Here is a 13,264-nt window from a genome sequence, read left to right as displayed (position 1 = left end):
TATATGCTGCTTTGCAAGTCATTCAACTTGTCCAGTCTATACTTTTCTCAAGCATTAAATAAGGAGACTGCATAACTCCATCTCTAGGAGCCCTCTGAGGTTATAATAGCCTAATACTTCTTAGACTCAGAATGCCATTCAGTCAATTAAGGTCATAATATTATTACATGACTTCATCTATAGGCATGAAAACAACATGGCTTCTATTTCCAGGGTGTCACTATTGAATCCTTACTGCTTACAGGAGGGTGACATAAAATCGCGGTATTCTGTAAGTCACTTCATCTTTGAGAGAAACTTCTAGTTTGTGCAGAGGTGCCCCAAATCTCTCTTCTATTGTAAAATAACTAATCATTCTAAGTTTACCAAGGTCACAGAGACTAGCATCCAGGGGATAATTAAGTGAACACCATCATTATCAATAGACTGATTTGGAAATAATTGAAAATTCACTCTAAACTCCTTCCCCAAGTTAAAATGTCACCCTTCTCAAAAGCAGTGCCGGCTTCTCTTCCCCTTACCTATAACCTTGGCCCCCTCCACACACACCCCCACAGAGGACATGAGGGCAGTGGATACTGTGTGGTGGTCTGGAGGTTGTGAAGGGTCCCAGAGTGAAACCCTGTTCTGTACTGCAGGCTCCCACCATCAAAGAGACACTTGGCCCTCTAAAAAAGGGTCAGCATGACCTGTGTAATAACTCTTCATTTCAGACTGCCAAAGGCAAGCAAATGAGATGGACCAGTTACCTGGGCTTTGATCAAGAGGGGTTTCAGCCGCTCCAGCACTGCCTCCTCAACCTTGTCAGCTAACTGGGTGGCAGAAACACTGTTCAGAAGTAAAGTTGACAACTTAGTGGTCAGAATGTCCTATTTTACATACTTATGTAACTCCTCCAGGTGCTTCTCCAACTGCAATGGCCACATGTATTCCCTGGGGTCTTATGAAAAGTAGATCTGGATTCAGTTCAGACCAAAATCCCACCCCTCTCTTTTTCTCTCCCCCCCCCACACCCTGCTTACAGATCAGCATGTAACTCTCCGCTATATCTCCAGCATCATACCTGCCTGCTGCCAAGCTCTCTACCATGATGATAATGGACTAGGCCTTTGAAACTATAAGCAAGCCCCCAGTTAAATGCTTTCTTTTATATGAGTTACATTGGTCATGGTGTCTCTTCATAGCAACAGACTTCACAGTGACTAAGACGGAAACCAAAACATACAGAAGCATCCAACCCAGCAAATTCACTCTGGGAACTTACTACAGTGAAATAAAAACACATCACACAATGCATGTATGTTTAAACCATCTTTAGTCATAACAATGCCATACTAATAACAACCCAGATGTCCCTCAGTCGTTTACTAAGATGACTGGTTAAACTATGAACTTCAACTCACCAACAGAAAGAATGAACAAATAGCATGTGCAGTGACCAGAATGACTCTTCAGAGAATTAGTTCAGGGAAAAAAAGGTCAATTCTAGGGCAGGCAAGATGGCTCAGCAGCTAAAGCCATTTGCTGTGAAGCCTGATGACCAGAGTTTGATCCCCGTAGTTGAATAAGAGAACTGACTCCTGCAAGTGGGCCTCCGACCGCCATGTGTACACTGTGCACACTATGGTACAATAATTCCCTCCCATTGGAATAAGCAAAAATTTAAAAAGCCAGTTCCAGAAAGTTATACACTGTAGAAATAAAAGTCCTGAAACAAAACTATAAAAAGGGAAAGCAGATTAGGGGCAGCAACATAAGGGATGTTGTGGTGATGGGCATGTTCATGACTGTAGCAATGCTAGCTGATCACATGTACCCTCACTGTGTCAATATCTACACCCTGGCTATATGTAGTCAACAGTTTAAGATGGTACACTAGGTAGCTAAAAAAATTATTTCCCAAGGTTTTTCTGTATGATTACAATCTTGTATATGTATAATTATCTAATAATAAAAGGTATAATATTAACAAAATTTCTGCTAAAAATCATTCTCAAATAAGGATTCTCTAATAAGACTAATAATGGGTATGCAAATATAAGCATAAAACAGATATTTTTAGATTTTAAATGTCTGGCAAAAAGACTCCCTTCCCTCCAATTAATTATTATTATTTTTTTGACACAAGGTCAAGCAATTATAGAATGGGTTGGCCTCATGGCAATCCTCCTGCCTCAGTCTTCCAAGTGCTGGGATCACAGGCATATACCACTCCTAACTCATCCTCTCTAAGAAGCTAAATTAGAGAATCTGGCATATGCCTCCTGCAAGGGGTGAAGAAAGGCCATTTTGCCATCACTGAGGTGGCTGTTGTGGTTTGAGTGAGAATGATCTCCATCGGTCACATGTTTGAATACTTGGTCCCCAGTTGGTGGAACTCTTCTGTTTGGGAAGGACTGGGAGATGTGTCCTTGTTGCAGGAGGTCTATCACTGGGAAAGGGCTTTGAGGCATCAAAGCCATTTTCAATGTATGTGTCTTTCTCTGCCTCTGACTTGTAGAACAAGATGTGAGTTCTTACCCATTCCTTCATGCTGCATTATGTCTAATTTATGGAAACTGTAAGCCAATTAAATGCTTTCTTTTATAAGTTGCCTTGTTCATGGTGTTTTATTATAGCAATAGAAAAGTAACTAAGACTGTGGTGTCCTGAGAATACATCAACACTCACAAAGGTATCCGTGGGGTGGACTTCAGGAAGTGTGCCTCTTGGACATTCAAGGAAATCTAAAATCTGCCACAAAGGAGAGGGGGAACTCCAGATGTGCATGCTGATAGCAGGAATCAACAAAGTCATCTCGGCCAAATGATTGTTCCTACTATATCTGCAAGCATTTGTCCAGAATACGAGGATTGGGAGTCACCAAACAAGCTCTATACTTTGGTAATCTATATCCTTGTTACCACATTCAAAACATTACACAAAACAAAACAAAAAACACTAACAACCAAACCACCACCCGTGTACCCCCCTCAAACCTATAGACAATCAATGTGGATGAGAACTATCTGCAGTATCCAATAAAGCTATAAAATACAATAAAAAAAAAAAAAAAGAAGCTAAATTAGGCCACGCTTCATCAAAACAAGCACACAAACAGAAAGAGGACATAACAACAACAACAACAACAACAACAAAAATCCATGTAAGCAAGCCCAGCCTAGACACTTGTCTTTCTTGATGAAGTGATGACCTTCTGGGACCTATCTGCTGAGGGTCCTCCCTCACCCCAGAGGCTGCCCGGAGCTGAGAAAACAAAGCACAACCAGGCAGCTCACTCTCCAGACAAGACTTCCAGAAGTCTAGTAGACCTAGTTCACCTGCAGGCCCTGAGGTGGTAAAGTCTATCTTGTCTGTCATGACTCATTCATGCTCTTGCTCTCTGATTCCTGGGATGGGGCTCTGGAATACTCTGAGGAAAACTTAAAGTCAAGTGATGGTTCAGGTTCTGCAACCTATTCTCTCCAGTCTTCCTCTAACCTTAGTAAAACTGCCCTTCCCATGCTCTACTAAATTTGTACTTCTGTATCCAAAATTAAGGTTGCTGGCAGCAATGTATTTATTCATCAGTAGTAGATTTGTGAACAAGGGTAACTAAAAGATTAACTCAGGAATCAGGACAGTAGGTATCACTAGGGGGAAGTGGGCATAGCTTCTACAACAACATTACCTGGTTTGGGAGGCAACACACAGGTGTTCATTTATAATATTCTGAACCGTATATGTGAATTTAGTGTGTTTTTCTGTTATACTACATTTGTTTTTTTCAGAAAAGAAATACACATAAAATAATAAACATACGAAAAGACAAGTGGACAAGAGTCACAGACAATCAACCTTATACTAGCTAGGGATGATCAAGGCAGAGTCCCTCCAAAAGCTGTGACCACCCCATTGTAGAGGTATGTATACACATGCTGGCCACTTCTTGGAGACAGCAGAAGTTTGGAACTATCGGTTATGTGTGTAGGGGGGAAATCCTTGAAATCCTAGCATTCTGTGATTATGTAACTAAAATCTTAACCTTAGTCACCTTGGCCTCTAATGAAAGAACCAGAGCCCTGTAACTGGGACTGAATGCCATCGCTAATGATGACAAAACGTACAGATGTTTGAATCAATGCTTTGTTCATTTGACTACAGGGTGAATGATTATCAGAGCTGGAAAAATGAGTCACCTGTGGCAGTGGCATCAGCTCCATTACATCTCAAGCATATCTCTTCATTGCCTGTTAGGTGGCAGCACTCTTAGCGAATGAACCGGGGAAAGTGAACTCATCTGAAAACCTCAGACCACATTCAGGCTAACGTGAGACAAAAGCATCCACACACTCATCATTCACACACACCACGCACATCCGCTCACCCTCTGCCCTCAGGAAGAATGATATCCGCCTTGGGATGCACTGCAGCTAACAAGAAGCAAACACAGAACTCCTCCCAGATCCTATGTGGTTTTGTAGTTCTTCACACTCTACACACTCCCAGGAAACTGTGGTGTAGTGTACATAGAAACAAGCAAATGTTCATTCATTCCGTTCTTGATTTGGGAATGAGGTGAGGTTGACAAAGTCCAGGCTGGCTGTTCAAACTATAAGAATCAATTAAAATAGGGGCACACACCCTATCACTCTCCAGTAGCAAACATATACCTTAATTTTTGAAGTCGATCCATTTCTTCAGCTTTCAGTTCATCCAGCTCCTTGGTTCTTCTAGAAGTCTCAGCCTCAAGCCAATCAAGTCTAGAGGGAGGTAAAGTCCTGTCAGCTCTCCTTAGGGCAGTCAGGACTGCCCTGGCTTCTATCTTTGGCTCTACCACTGGCTTCATCAGTAGCTTTGCAGTTTTAAGGAGGCAGAGAGCCAGTAAGCAGAAGTGAGGTCAACAATCCTGACTCCCTGGCAAAGGAGTGAGACAATGCAGAACAAACCCACCTCCTTGTTTACCTCAGAAACAACTATTTACCTCTGCTTTTGCATTCTTTCCATTTCCTTGGCTTCCAATTCTTCTAGTTCCTTCATTCTTTTGGAAGACCGAGCATCTGGCCAAGAAAGCCTAACAGACAGTAAAAGAGTCAAGGTAACCATGTCTCAATGCCACACAGTGCCATTATCACAGAAACAGAGCAGAAATGAGCCCCCTCCTCCAGCACAGCACCAATCCTGGCTCTATGAAAGGATTCAAACAGTAATGTACTCTCTGTGTATCCATGAAAGCTTCCACAGTATGTCCTTACAAAAGGTTATTTATATACAATTAGTACATACACAGGAAGCTGCTGATGAGAAAGCCAATCACCACTGTACTCAGGACAGGTTACTTGTTTAGACCAAGAAATGGACCCCAGTGAAGGTATAATAAAACCAAATAAAGACAAAAGGGAAAGGTAACTCTAAACAATTTTACTGCCTATCTGTAAAGAGCTTTGATTATTCTGGTTCAGGATATGTGAATATCGCCAAATTCTCTAACGACTCACTCTTTTTTAAGGGCTGGAGATGGAGCTCTACTGGAGTACAGTGTACTTTACACACTGGAGCCATGCTGTACTCCTGAGTTACCCCCTGGCCCTAATACCCATTTTCATGTTTGCTTTCCCATAACTGCCAGGGTAATTCCAGCCAAACAAATGCAGAGCAAGCTGCTTTCACTGCTGTCTTCCTTTGGAACGTTTTCATTACACCCCTCACATTTATTCCTGCCTGTGCTAGTCCTGGTTTAATTCCTACCTCCCTGCATGAAGCTCCATTCTCTTCACCAAGAAGTAAACACTCCCCGCCCTGAACTTGCCCAGATCTTAGGGTGTATACCATGTTCTATCTTAAATCACAACTAATTACATCTATTTTCCCACTGGTGGCAAATAAGAAGGGCTGGGATTATGGTCTTATTTGCTCTTTTTTTTTTTTTTTTTTTTTTTAAAGTGCAGAGAGTGCACAACTGTGCCATTTACAAATTGGCAAATGACATACATAAAAGTTTTGAATGAATGAAATAAGAGAGAATAAAAGAGTGGTGGGCCTGTGGTAAGCTGGAGAGTGTAATAGGAAAGTTCAGCAACCTAATTTTAAATAATCAGCTTTAGACACAGAAAAGATAAGAAGAGCTTTGCTTCCAAGTCTATATATAAATGGTGCCCTTTAATTCTGAAAAATGCTAATACAAACCTGGCTGCTTCTTGCTTGGCAGCACCTCCCAACTGACTTCCCTCCTCAGTATCTTCTTGCTGGAGGGACTGTTCCTTTGTGGCATCTCTTGGAATGGACTTCACCTTTAGCCACGCAGCGCTGCACCAAATGGAAAAGCATGCCTTTTGCAATCATTTGTCCGCTTCCCATGGCTCATCCTAAGAGGCCATCCTGGTCTACAAAGTGAGTTCCAGGACAGCCAGAACTGCTACACAGAAAAACCCTATCTTGAAAAATTAAAACTAAAATAAAATCGTAATGTAAATATCTATTATGTAGGATATCTGATACGTGACTCCTATGAAAAGGCTTGTCTGACCCCCAAAGAGGTCAAGACCCACTTGGTTAGCAGTACAGACTTCACCCTGTTGACCTATTATATTACTAACTCAATTCACATCCCTGTATTGACATGCATAAAACAAAGAAATCAGGACAAAGTCATGAAAACAAACAACAACAAACAAAAACACACAATCAGCCAGATGATGGTAGCACATGAATTTAATCCCAGCACTGGGGAAGCAGAGGCAGACGGATCTCTGTGAGTTCAAGGCCAGCCTGTTCTACAAAGTGAGTTCTAGGACAGGCTCCAAAGCTACACAGAGAAACTCTAAACAAAACAAGACATAAGAGACATACAATGTCCAGCCTCAAGTAAGCACAATCTACACACAGAACAGACAACAGTCACAATCCTTCCTACAATGACACATACCCACTGTACACTGAGATACTCCACCCATGGACAGGTACAAAAAGGAACCAACAAGCTTCTAGACAAAAAACTCATGTATCACTCACCCAAATAAGCATTTCTGCCCAAGGGAAAGAATGAAGCCTACTAGCTCATTTGCTCTAATGTGTGTCCTCTGTGGAAGAAAAATAATGCCATGCAAACTCATAGTCCTTGAATTTTGCATACCATTTAGGAGAGGCTGGTGGGGACGTGGGGTTTGGAGGTATCCAAGGAGCCCTGTGGTCTTTCACAGGCAGTCGGTTCATTTTTAATCTGGATGATACTGTTGTCTGATGCAACCTGCTTTTGCTGTAAGGTTGGTTTGGTCTATTTCTTTCAGATATGTGGAGTCCCTGTAAAAAATAAACATGCATTACAAAGCCAAATAAGTATCAAAGACACTCTAGGTTCAATCTCTGACTCACAGGAAGATGCAAGTGTCTCTTTGCAGTCATTCTAAAAGCTAACAGAAAGCACTCTGAGGCCAATGGGAGAAGTATATAATTCACACTGAAGTGGTAAACCTGGCCAAGGGTGGACCTAGAATCCTTGGCTTTTCTACATTTGCATATATAAAATATTTACTATTTTATCTCCCCCTTTTTAAAAGCCCATGATTGTTTTCAGGGAAATTATAAAATATTCTTGGCTAAAATATTGAACATTTCTGAACCTTAGTCTAACCTCAATGAATCACATGATTTCAAATACCATTGGGCATGGGGCTAAGAAATTCAGTCCTGACTTCCCAGCACCTCATTCGAGGCCAGCCTGGTCTACAGAGCTAGTTCCAAACCAATACAGAGAAACCCTATCTCAAAAAAAAAAAAAAAAAAAAAAAATTATGTGAACATAATTAAAAAAAAAATTGCTTTGCCTGCATGTATGTCTATGTACCTGAATGTATTTCTGTGCACATTAGCAGGGGCCTGTGGAGGCCAGAAGAGGGCACTGGACCCCCAAGAACTAGAGTTACAGGTGGCTATGAGCCACCATGTGGGTGCTGGGAGCTTAATCTAGGTCTTCTGGAAGGGCAGCAAGTATTCTTAAAACCACTGAGCTATCTTCAGCCCCAGGAACAGCACCCCCCACTAGAAACTCAGAACAAAATCTTAAATTCTCTCAACTCCACACTTCCAAATACTGAATTTTAAGAAAAACCTTCCTAATTATGACCATGGTACTGAATTAGTTAGGATCTTACTGAAGCAGGGAAGGGTAGAATGTTATATCCTATACTAGGATTACAAATTGGCTTTTGTTAAAATAAAAAGCACATCTAAAATTAAGTAAGTCAACTTAGATTGCTGGACTCAGGGCTGTGGCATTCATCGGCCCCCAAACAAATGCTGGTTCTACCCTTAAGCAGCTTGTATGGCCTTGGACAATATCAATGGATCACAAGAAAGGAAAGACCGTACCTGCTGTAGTCTAGCTGACTCCAGAGTATCTTTCTTCCTAAATGGCACATGCTCCGTTGCAGTCTTCTTTCTTACTGCTCCTGTTTTTGTTGGGGTTAGTACTTCATCCTTGGTGCCTGGACCATGGCCCAACATAGAAGGAGCTTCTCCTGGAAGAGTATCCTCATCTACCACACCAAGTTCACTCTCCAGCCTTTGAGTCACTGGAAGCTCCACATCCGGCTGACAGTCATCTACACAGAGATTTCAGAGGAGAAAGTCTACTTAACCACACAGGTTGAATGACTGAATAGCACATAGGCACTAATCTCCAGCCTGGCTCTTTGACAAGCATGGGGCTCTGCTGCCACACCCCCTGACCCCATACCAGTACCACCATAGCTGTAATTACTAATGGCTAAGCACCATGGCCAGAACCCCCTCAATGTCAGAACCCACATTTACTGATTTCCCAGTTCTTGTCTTCCTAATTCTGCAGTATGTCTTGCTCCTACCCAGGTTGGCCTCTCAAGTGTCTCTAGATTATAAGACACTCCCCAAACTGGCCCCCACTGATCATAGTCACATTTCCACTGGGTTGCCAAATTGTCTGTGCTAACTAGATTTATGTTAACTTGACACTAACTAAAGTCATTTGAAAGGTGGGAGCCTCAATTGAAAAAGACCCAGCTGTAGGGTATTTTCTTAATTAGTGATTGATGGGGAAAGTGCAGCCCATTGTGGGTGGTGCCATTCCTAGGCTGGTGGTCCTGGGTTCTATAAGAAAGTGGGCTGAGAAAGCCATGATGAACAATCCAGTAAGCAGCACCCCCTCCCTGGCCTCTGCATCAGCTCCTACCTCCAGCTTCCTGCCCTGCTTGAGTTCCTGCCCTCACAGATTTTGATGATGAACTGCTATATGGAAATGTGAGCAAAATAAACCCTTTCCTCCCCAGTTTGCTTATGGTCTTGGTATTTCATCACAGCACTAGTAACCTTAACCAAGACATTGTATTTCTAAAATGTAAATGCTGGATCCAGGGATGGCTCAGTGTCTAAAACACTTAGTGTTCTTGCACAGGACTTGGGTTCAGTTTTTAGCACCCACACAGTGGCTCACAATTGTCCACCAAGAGCACTGCATGCAAGGGTACAGAAACATACACGCACACAAAACACTGTGGATTTATTTATGTGAAGGAGTGTATTGCTTGCATATATATCTGTGCACCATATGTATGCCTGGTACCCTCAGATCTCCTGGAACTGGAGCTATACATAGCTATGAGCTATCACATGGGTGCAGAAACCAAACCCATATCCTCTGAAGAGTGACTAGTGAGTGCTCTTAACCACTAAGCCATCTCTCTATCCTCAGATTAAACACTGTTAAAAATGAACACTTAAGAATTTTTTCTCTACTCAACATCTTTGAATCCCTAATTTATATAGAATATAGTATGAACCGTATTCTGTACATGTGGCATCCAACTGGCAATAAAAAAGGAAATAAACCCCTTTTTAAAAATGAGATAAAGGCCTACATAGATAATTCAGGAAAATCGGAATACAGATAAACTCTAATAAGACTGTTCAGTCAAGTTTCTACATGTAAAAGCAACATACAAAAGTCACAAAATAACTACTCATGAAATGTAATGGGAAAAACATCCCATTAACATGGGTAACAAACTGTAGGTAGGGCTGGGTAACAGTTCAGTGGTAGAATGTCAGCATGAGAGAGGTTCTGGGTTTTCCAGCCCTGGAACAACAAACAACATCGAACACAAACATACAAACACAAAACCTCCCAAAAAATGAGGAGGAAATCTAATGAAAAACTCAGGAATTTCACAGAAAACATTTCAAAGCTTTAATTTTATTTTTGCAGTGCTGGGAATATGTACCTGGCCTGGCCATTGAAATGAAACAAATAAAAATCAGAATCAAGTTTTCATTTACAAACAAACAGAACATTGTTAAGATGTCAATTCTCCACCAAGTGATCTATAATCTCAAATCTATATCAAATTAAAATGTGTGTGTGTGTGTGTGTGTGTGTGTGTGTGTGTGTGTGTGTGTGTATGTATGTGTGTGTGTGCATGTATCTAAACAGATTGGTCCAGCTGGGTGTGATGGTGCATACCTTTATTTCCAGCACTCAGAAGGCAAAGGCAGGCAGACCTCTGTGAGTTTGAGGTGAGTCTGGACAACAAAGCAAGTCCCATGTCAGCCAAGGCTACAATAGTAAGACTACCAAAAAACAAAACAAACAGACAGACAAAACCGAAACATACTGATCCTAAAATTCATATGAAGAGGCTGGAGGGTTGGCTTAGCATTTAAGAGCACTTGTTCTTTTAGAAAAACCCAAGTTCGGTCCCAACACCCACAAAATGATTCATAACAATCTGTAACTCCAGTTCCAGGGAATCCAATGCTCTCTTCTGACCTCTTCTGACAACAGGTACACACATGGTACACATACATACATGTAGGCAAAACACTCACACATAAAATAATAAATCTAATTTTTAAAAATTCATGTGAAGTATAGAAGCCTAAGAATTAGCCCAACAAAATGGGGAGTGAAGTGGAGAGGGACGGGGGGGGGGGGGGTGTCTTTCTTGACCAGAGATGGGAATCTAGGCAAAAGCTGCAGTGGTGAAGGCTGTGTGGAGGGCACACAGGAACAGATGGCACAGGATGGGAGTCACAGATCAGTAGATATGACCTGAAGATTGCTACTGACCATATACCAATTATCAGATTGGAATCCATGCCCCACAATGAAAAACGCATAGCTCACACAAGCATGAAGTCCTAAAACAGTGGTGGTTCTCAACCTGTGGGTCATGACCCCTTTGGGGGTTGTATATTATGATCCATAACAGTGGCAGAATTATAGTTATGAAGTAGCAACAAAATAATTTTATGTTGGGGGTCAGCACAACATGAAGAACTGTATATTAATGGGCTGCAGCATTAGAGAGGTTAAGAACCACTGTCCTAAAGGAGGAAAATCTCAGAGCTTTAAGAAGAAAATAATAGGAGAATATCATCAGGACAGAAAAGACTTCCTTAAACTCAAACAAATATGATATCAATTTATTAGGGTTTATTTACACTGAACTATAGCTTTTGATCAAAAGTCACCATAACAAATCAGTCAAATCTGGAAAGAGATCCCAGAAATACATGTAATTAACATGGGATCAATACTCCCATGGTATAAAGAACTTTTACAAATGAATAAAGGAAATAAACAGCTCAACAGAGAAATGTCAAAAAGTATCGAAACTACAATTTATGCAGAAAAACAAATGGTCAATAAAAGCATGAGAAGATGACAAACTTCATTCAGTAATCAGGAAAATCAAGCCATAAGCTACCTTCATAGCCATTAAAATGGGAAAGTGTGAATTATGATAGCAAACATAAATGAGGAGTGAGGAAACCCAGAAACCACTGGCACCGGAGTGAACTGGCTAACTCCTCTGCAGGGTGGCTCGATCGATCGATCGATGGATCGATGCCCTAGAAAGGCTGAAGATGTGTGGTGCAGCAGCTGCATCACGGTAAACACAGTGCAACAGCTGCATCACAGGTAAACACAGTGCAGCACAGCTGTAGCACAGGTACGGGCAGCCCAGAACCGGCACATGTAAACACAAAGAGAAGAGGCACAGGCTTCTACTTCACCCTGCCACTGCTTATAAAAGCAGAAATAACTAATAGTGGAATGGCCACATCTGCCTATACTCGCAGCTACTCAGGAGGTGGAAGAGAGGATCACTTGATCCCAGGAGCTCTGAGCCATCCTGGTTAATGTGTAGTGAGATGTTGTATCACACATACAAACAGATCTATGACAGAAACTGGGAATAACCCAACTGCTCATTAATAAGGATGAAGAGATGAAAATGATCTATGGTTTATTCATATAAGAGAGACCCACACAAAAATTGAGAAAGTTTGAATCCTCTGAGCTGGGGATGCAGCTTTCCTAAAATGTTAGGCCTTGGGTTTAAACCATAACACTGGGAAAAAATAGATTTCACCTATTCACATGAACAAGTCTACTGTTCAAGTAAGAGGCAGGCACACTAAAGGCTGATATATACTGCATGTGATCACATGTGTAAAGCAATTATGCTCATAATAAAGAGAAGCTCAGACATATAAACAGAGCAGGCTCATAACAGAAGGGGAGGGTAGAAAAAGGAACGGGGGTAACTGTTCAAGGGACTTACGGTACTTCTCACAAATTTTGGAAAAAATTGGAGACTAAAATGTTTAAAATTGCATAGTAGATACAGGTATTTATTACTTTCATTTCTTTCTATTTAGAATATTTAAGAGTAAAATGAAAGCTTATTCAGATTCTTCCTTAGCAGCAGTAAGTCAGGAACTGGATTCCCCCAACCACTGCTTTCCTCAGATATTCCAATAGCTCTGTTAGTTACACAGCCAAGAATACAAACCAGAACAGAAGAGTGACAGGACAGACTCTGCAAGTGTGGTAACTCCCAAGATTACATCTATTGAAGCAACGCTGGCTGCTAGGTCCTGACACCTTTTCAGTTATGAATGGCATCAATCAGACGGCAAGTGCAGTGCAAACTCTCAGGGAGCCGAGTCTGAAGACACTGCTGCCAGCAGAGTGGCAGCCACCAGCCTCCCAGCTCCTTACGGCCTCACACAGTACACTAATGCAATCAGTAATCAGAAGCCTCTAAGCACCGTGCTGGCCTACAATTACTTAAATCACAAGGCAGTTGATCCAATCAGGCTCAATCATAAATCCCAAATGACACAGTTTCCCTCCCTTGGGGCTCCCTGTGACATCTGGGAGGTATTGGGTAGGGAGGAGGAACTCCAGGAAATTAGAATGAAGAACTAGGAGAGTCATATCTAAAACAGAAAGAGAAACATGACC

The 13,264-nt window shown here is 41.6% G+C and overlaps 1 protein-coding gene across 7 annotated transcripts in view; it reads right to left on the bottom strand.

The window, feature by feature from the left end:
* The window catches only part of Kiaa0753 (KIAA0753 ortholog), a 47,111-nt gene that overhangs the window by 15,282 nt on the left and 18,565 nt on the right, over window positions 1–13,264 (bottom strand). For all 7 annotated transcript variants that reach the window (XR_007834251.1, XR_007834252.1, XM_051180073.1 and 4 more), the window contains exons 8-13: window positions 8,347–8,579; window positions 7,112–7,278; window positions 6,166–6,285; window positions 4,964–5,053; window positions 4,653–4,742; window positions 750–828 (exon numbers count right to left, since the gene is read on the bottom strand). Coding sequence is in view for 5 of the 7 variants with exons in the window: in XM_051180073.1 (XP_051036030.1) it covers window positions 750–828; window positions 4,653–4,742; window positions 4,964–5,053; window positions 6,166–6,285; window positions 7,112–7,278; window positions 8,347–8,579 (779 nt within the window). In the remaining 2 variants the exon portion in view is untranslated. The remainder of the gene's footprint in view (window positions 1–749; window positions 829–4,652; window positions 4,743–4,963; window positions 5,054–6,165; window positions 6,286–7,111; window positions 7,279–8,346; window positions 8,580–13,264) is intronic.

This window comes from Phodopus roborovskii, unplaced genomic scaffold (genome assembly GCF_943737965.1).
Source record: "Phodopus roborovskii unplaced genomic scaffold, PHOROB, whole genome shotgun sequence".
Classification (NCBI taxonomy): Eukaryota; Metazoa; Chordata; class Mammalia; order Rodentia; family Cricetidae; genus Phodopus; species Phodopus roborovskii.
Note: the sequence above shows the minus strand (reverse complement) of the source record. Positions and strands in the feature narration are given on the sequence as shown.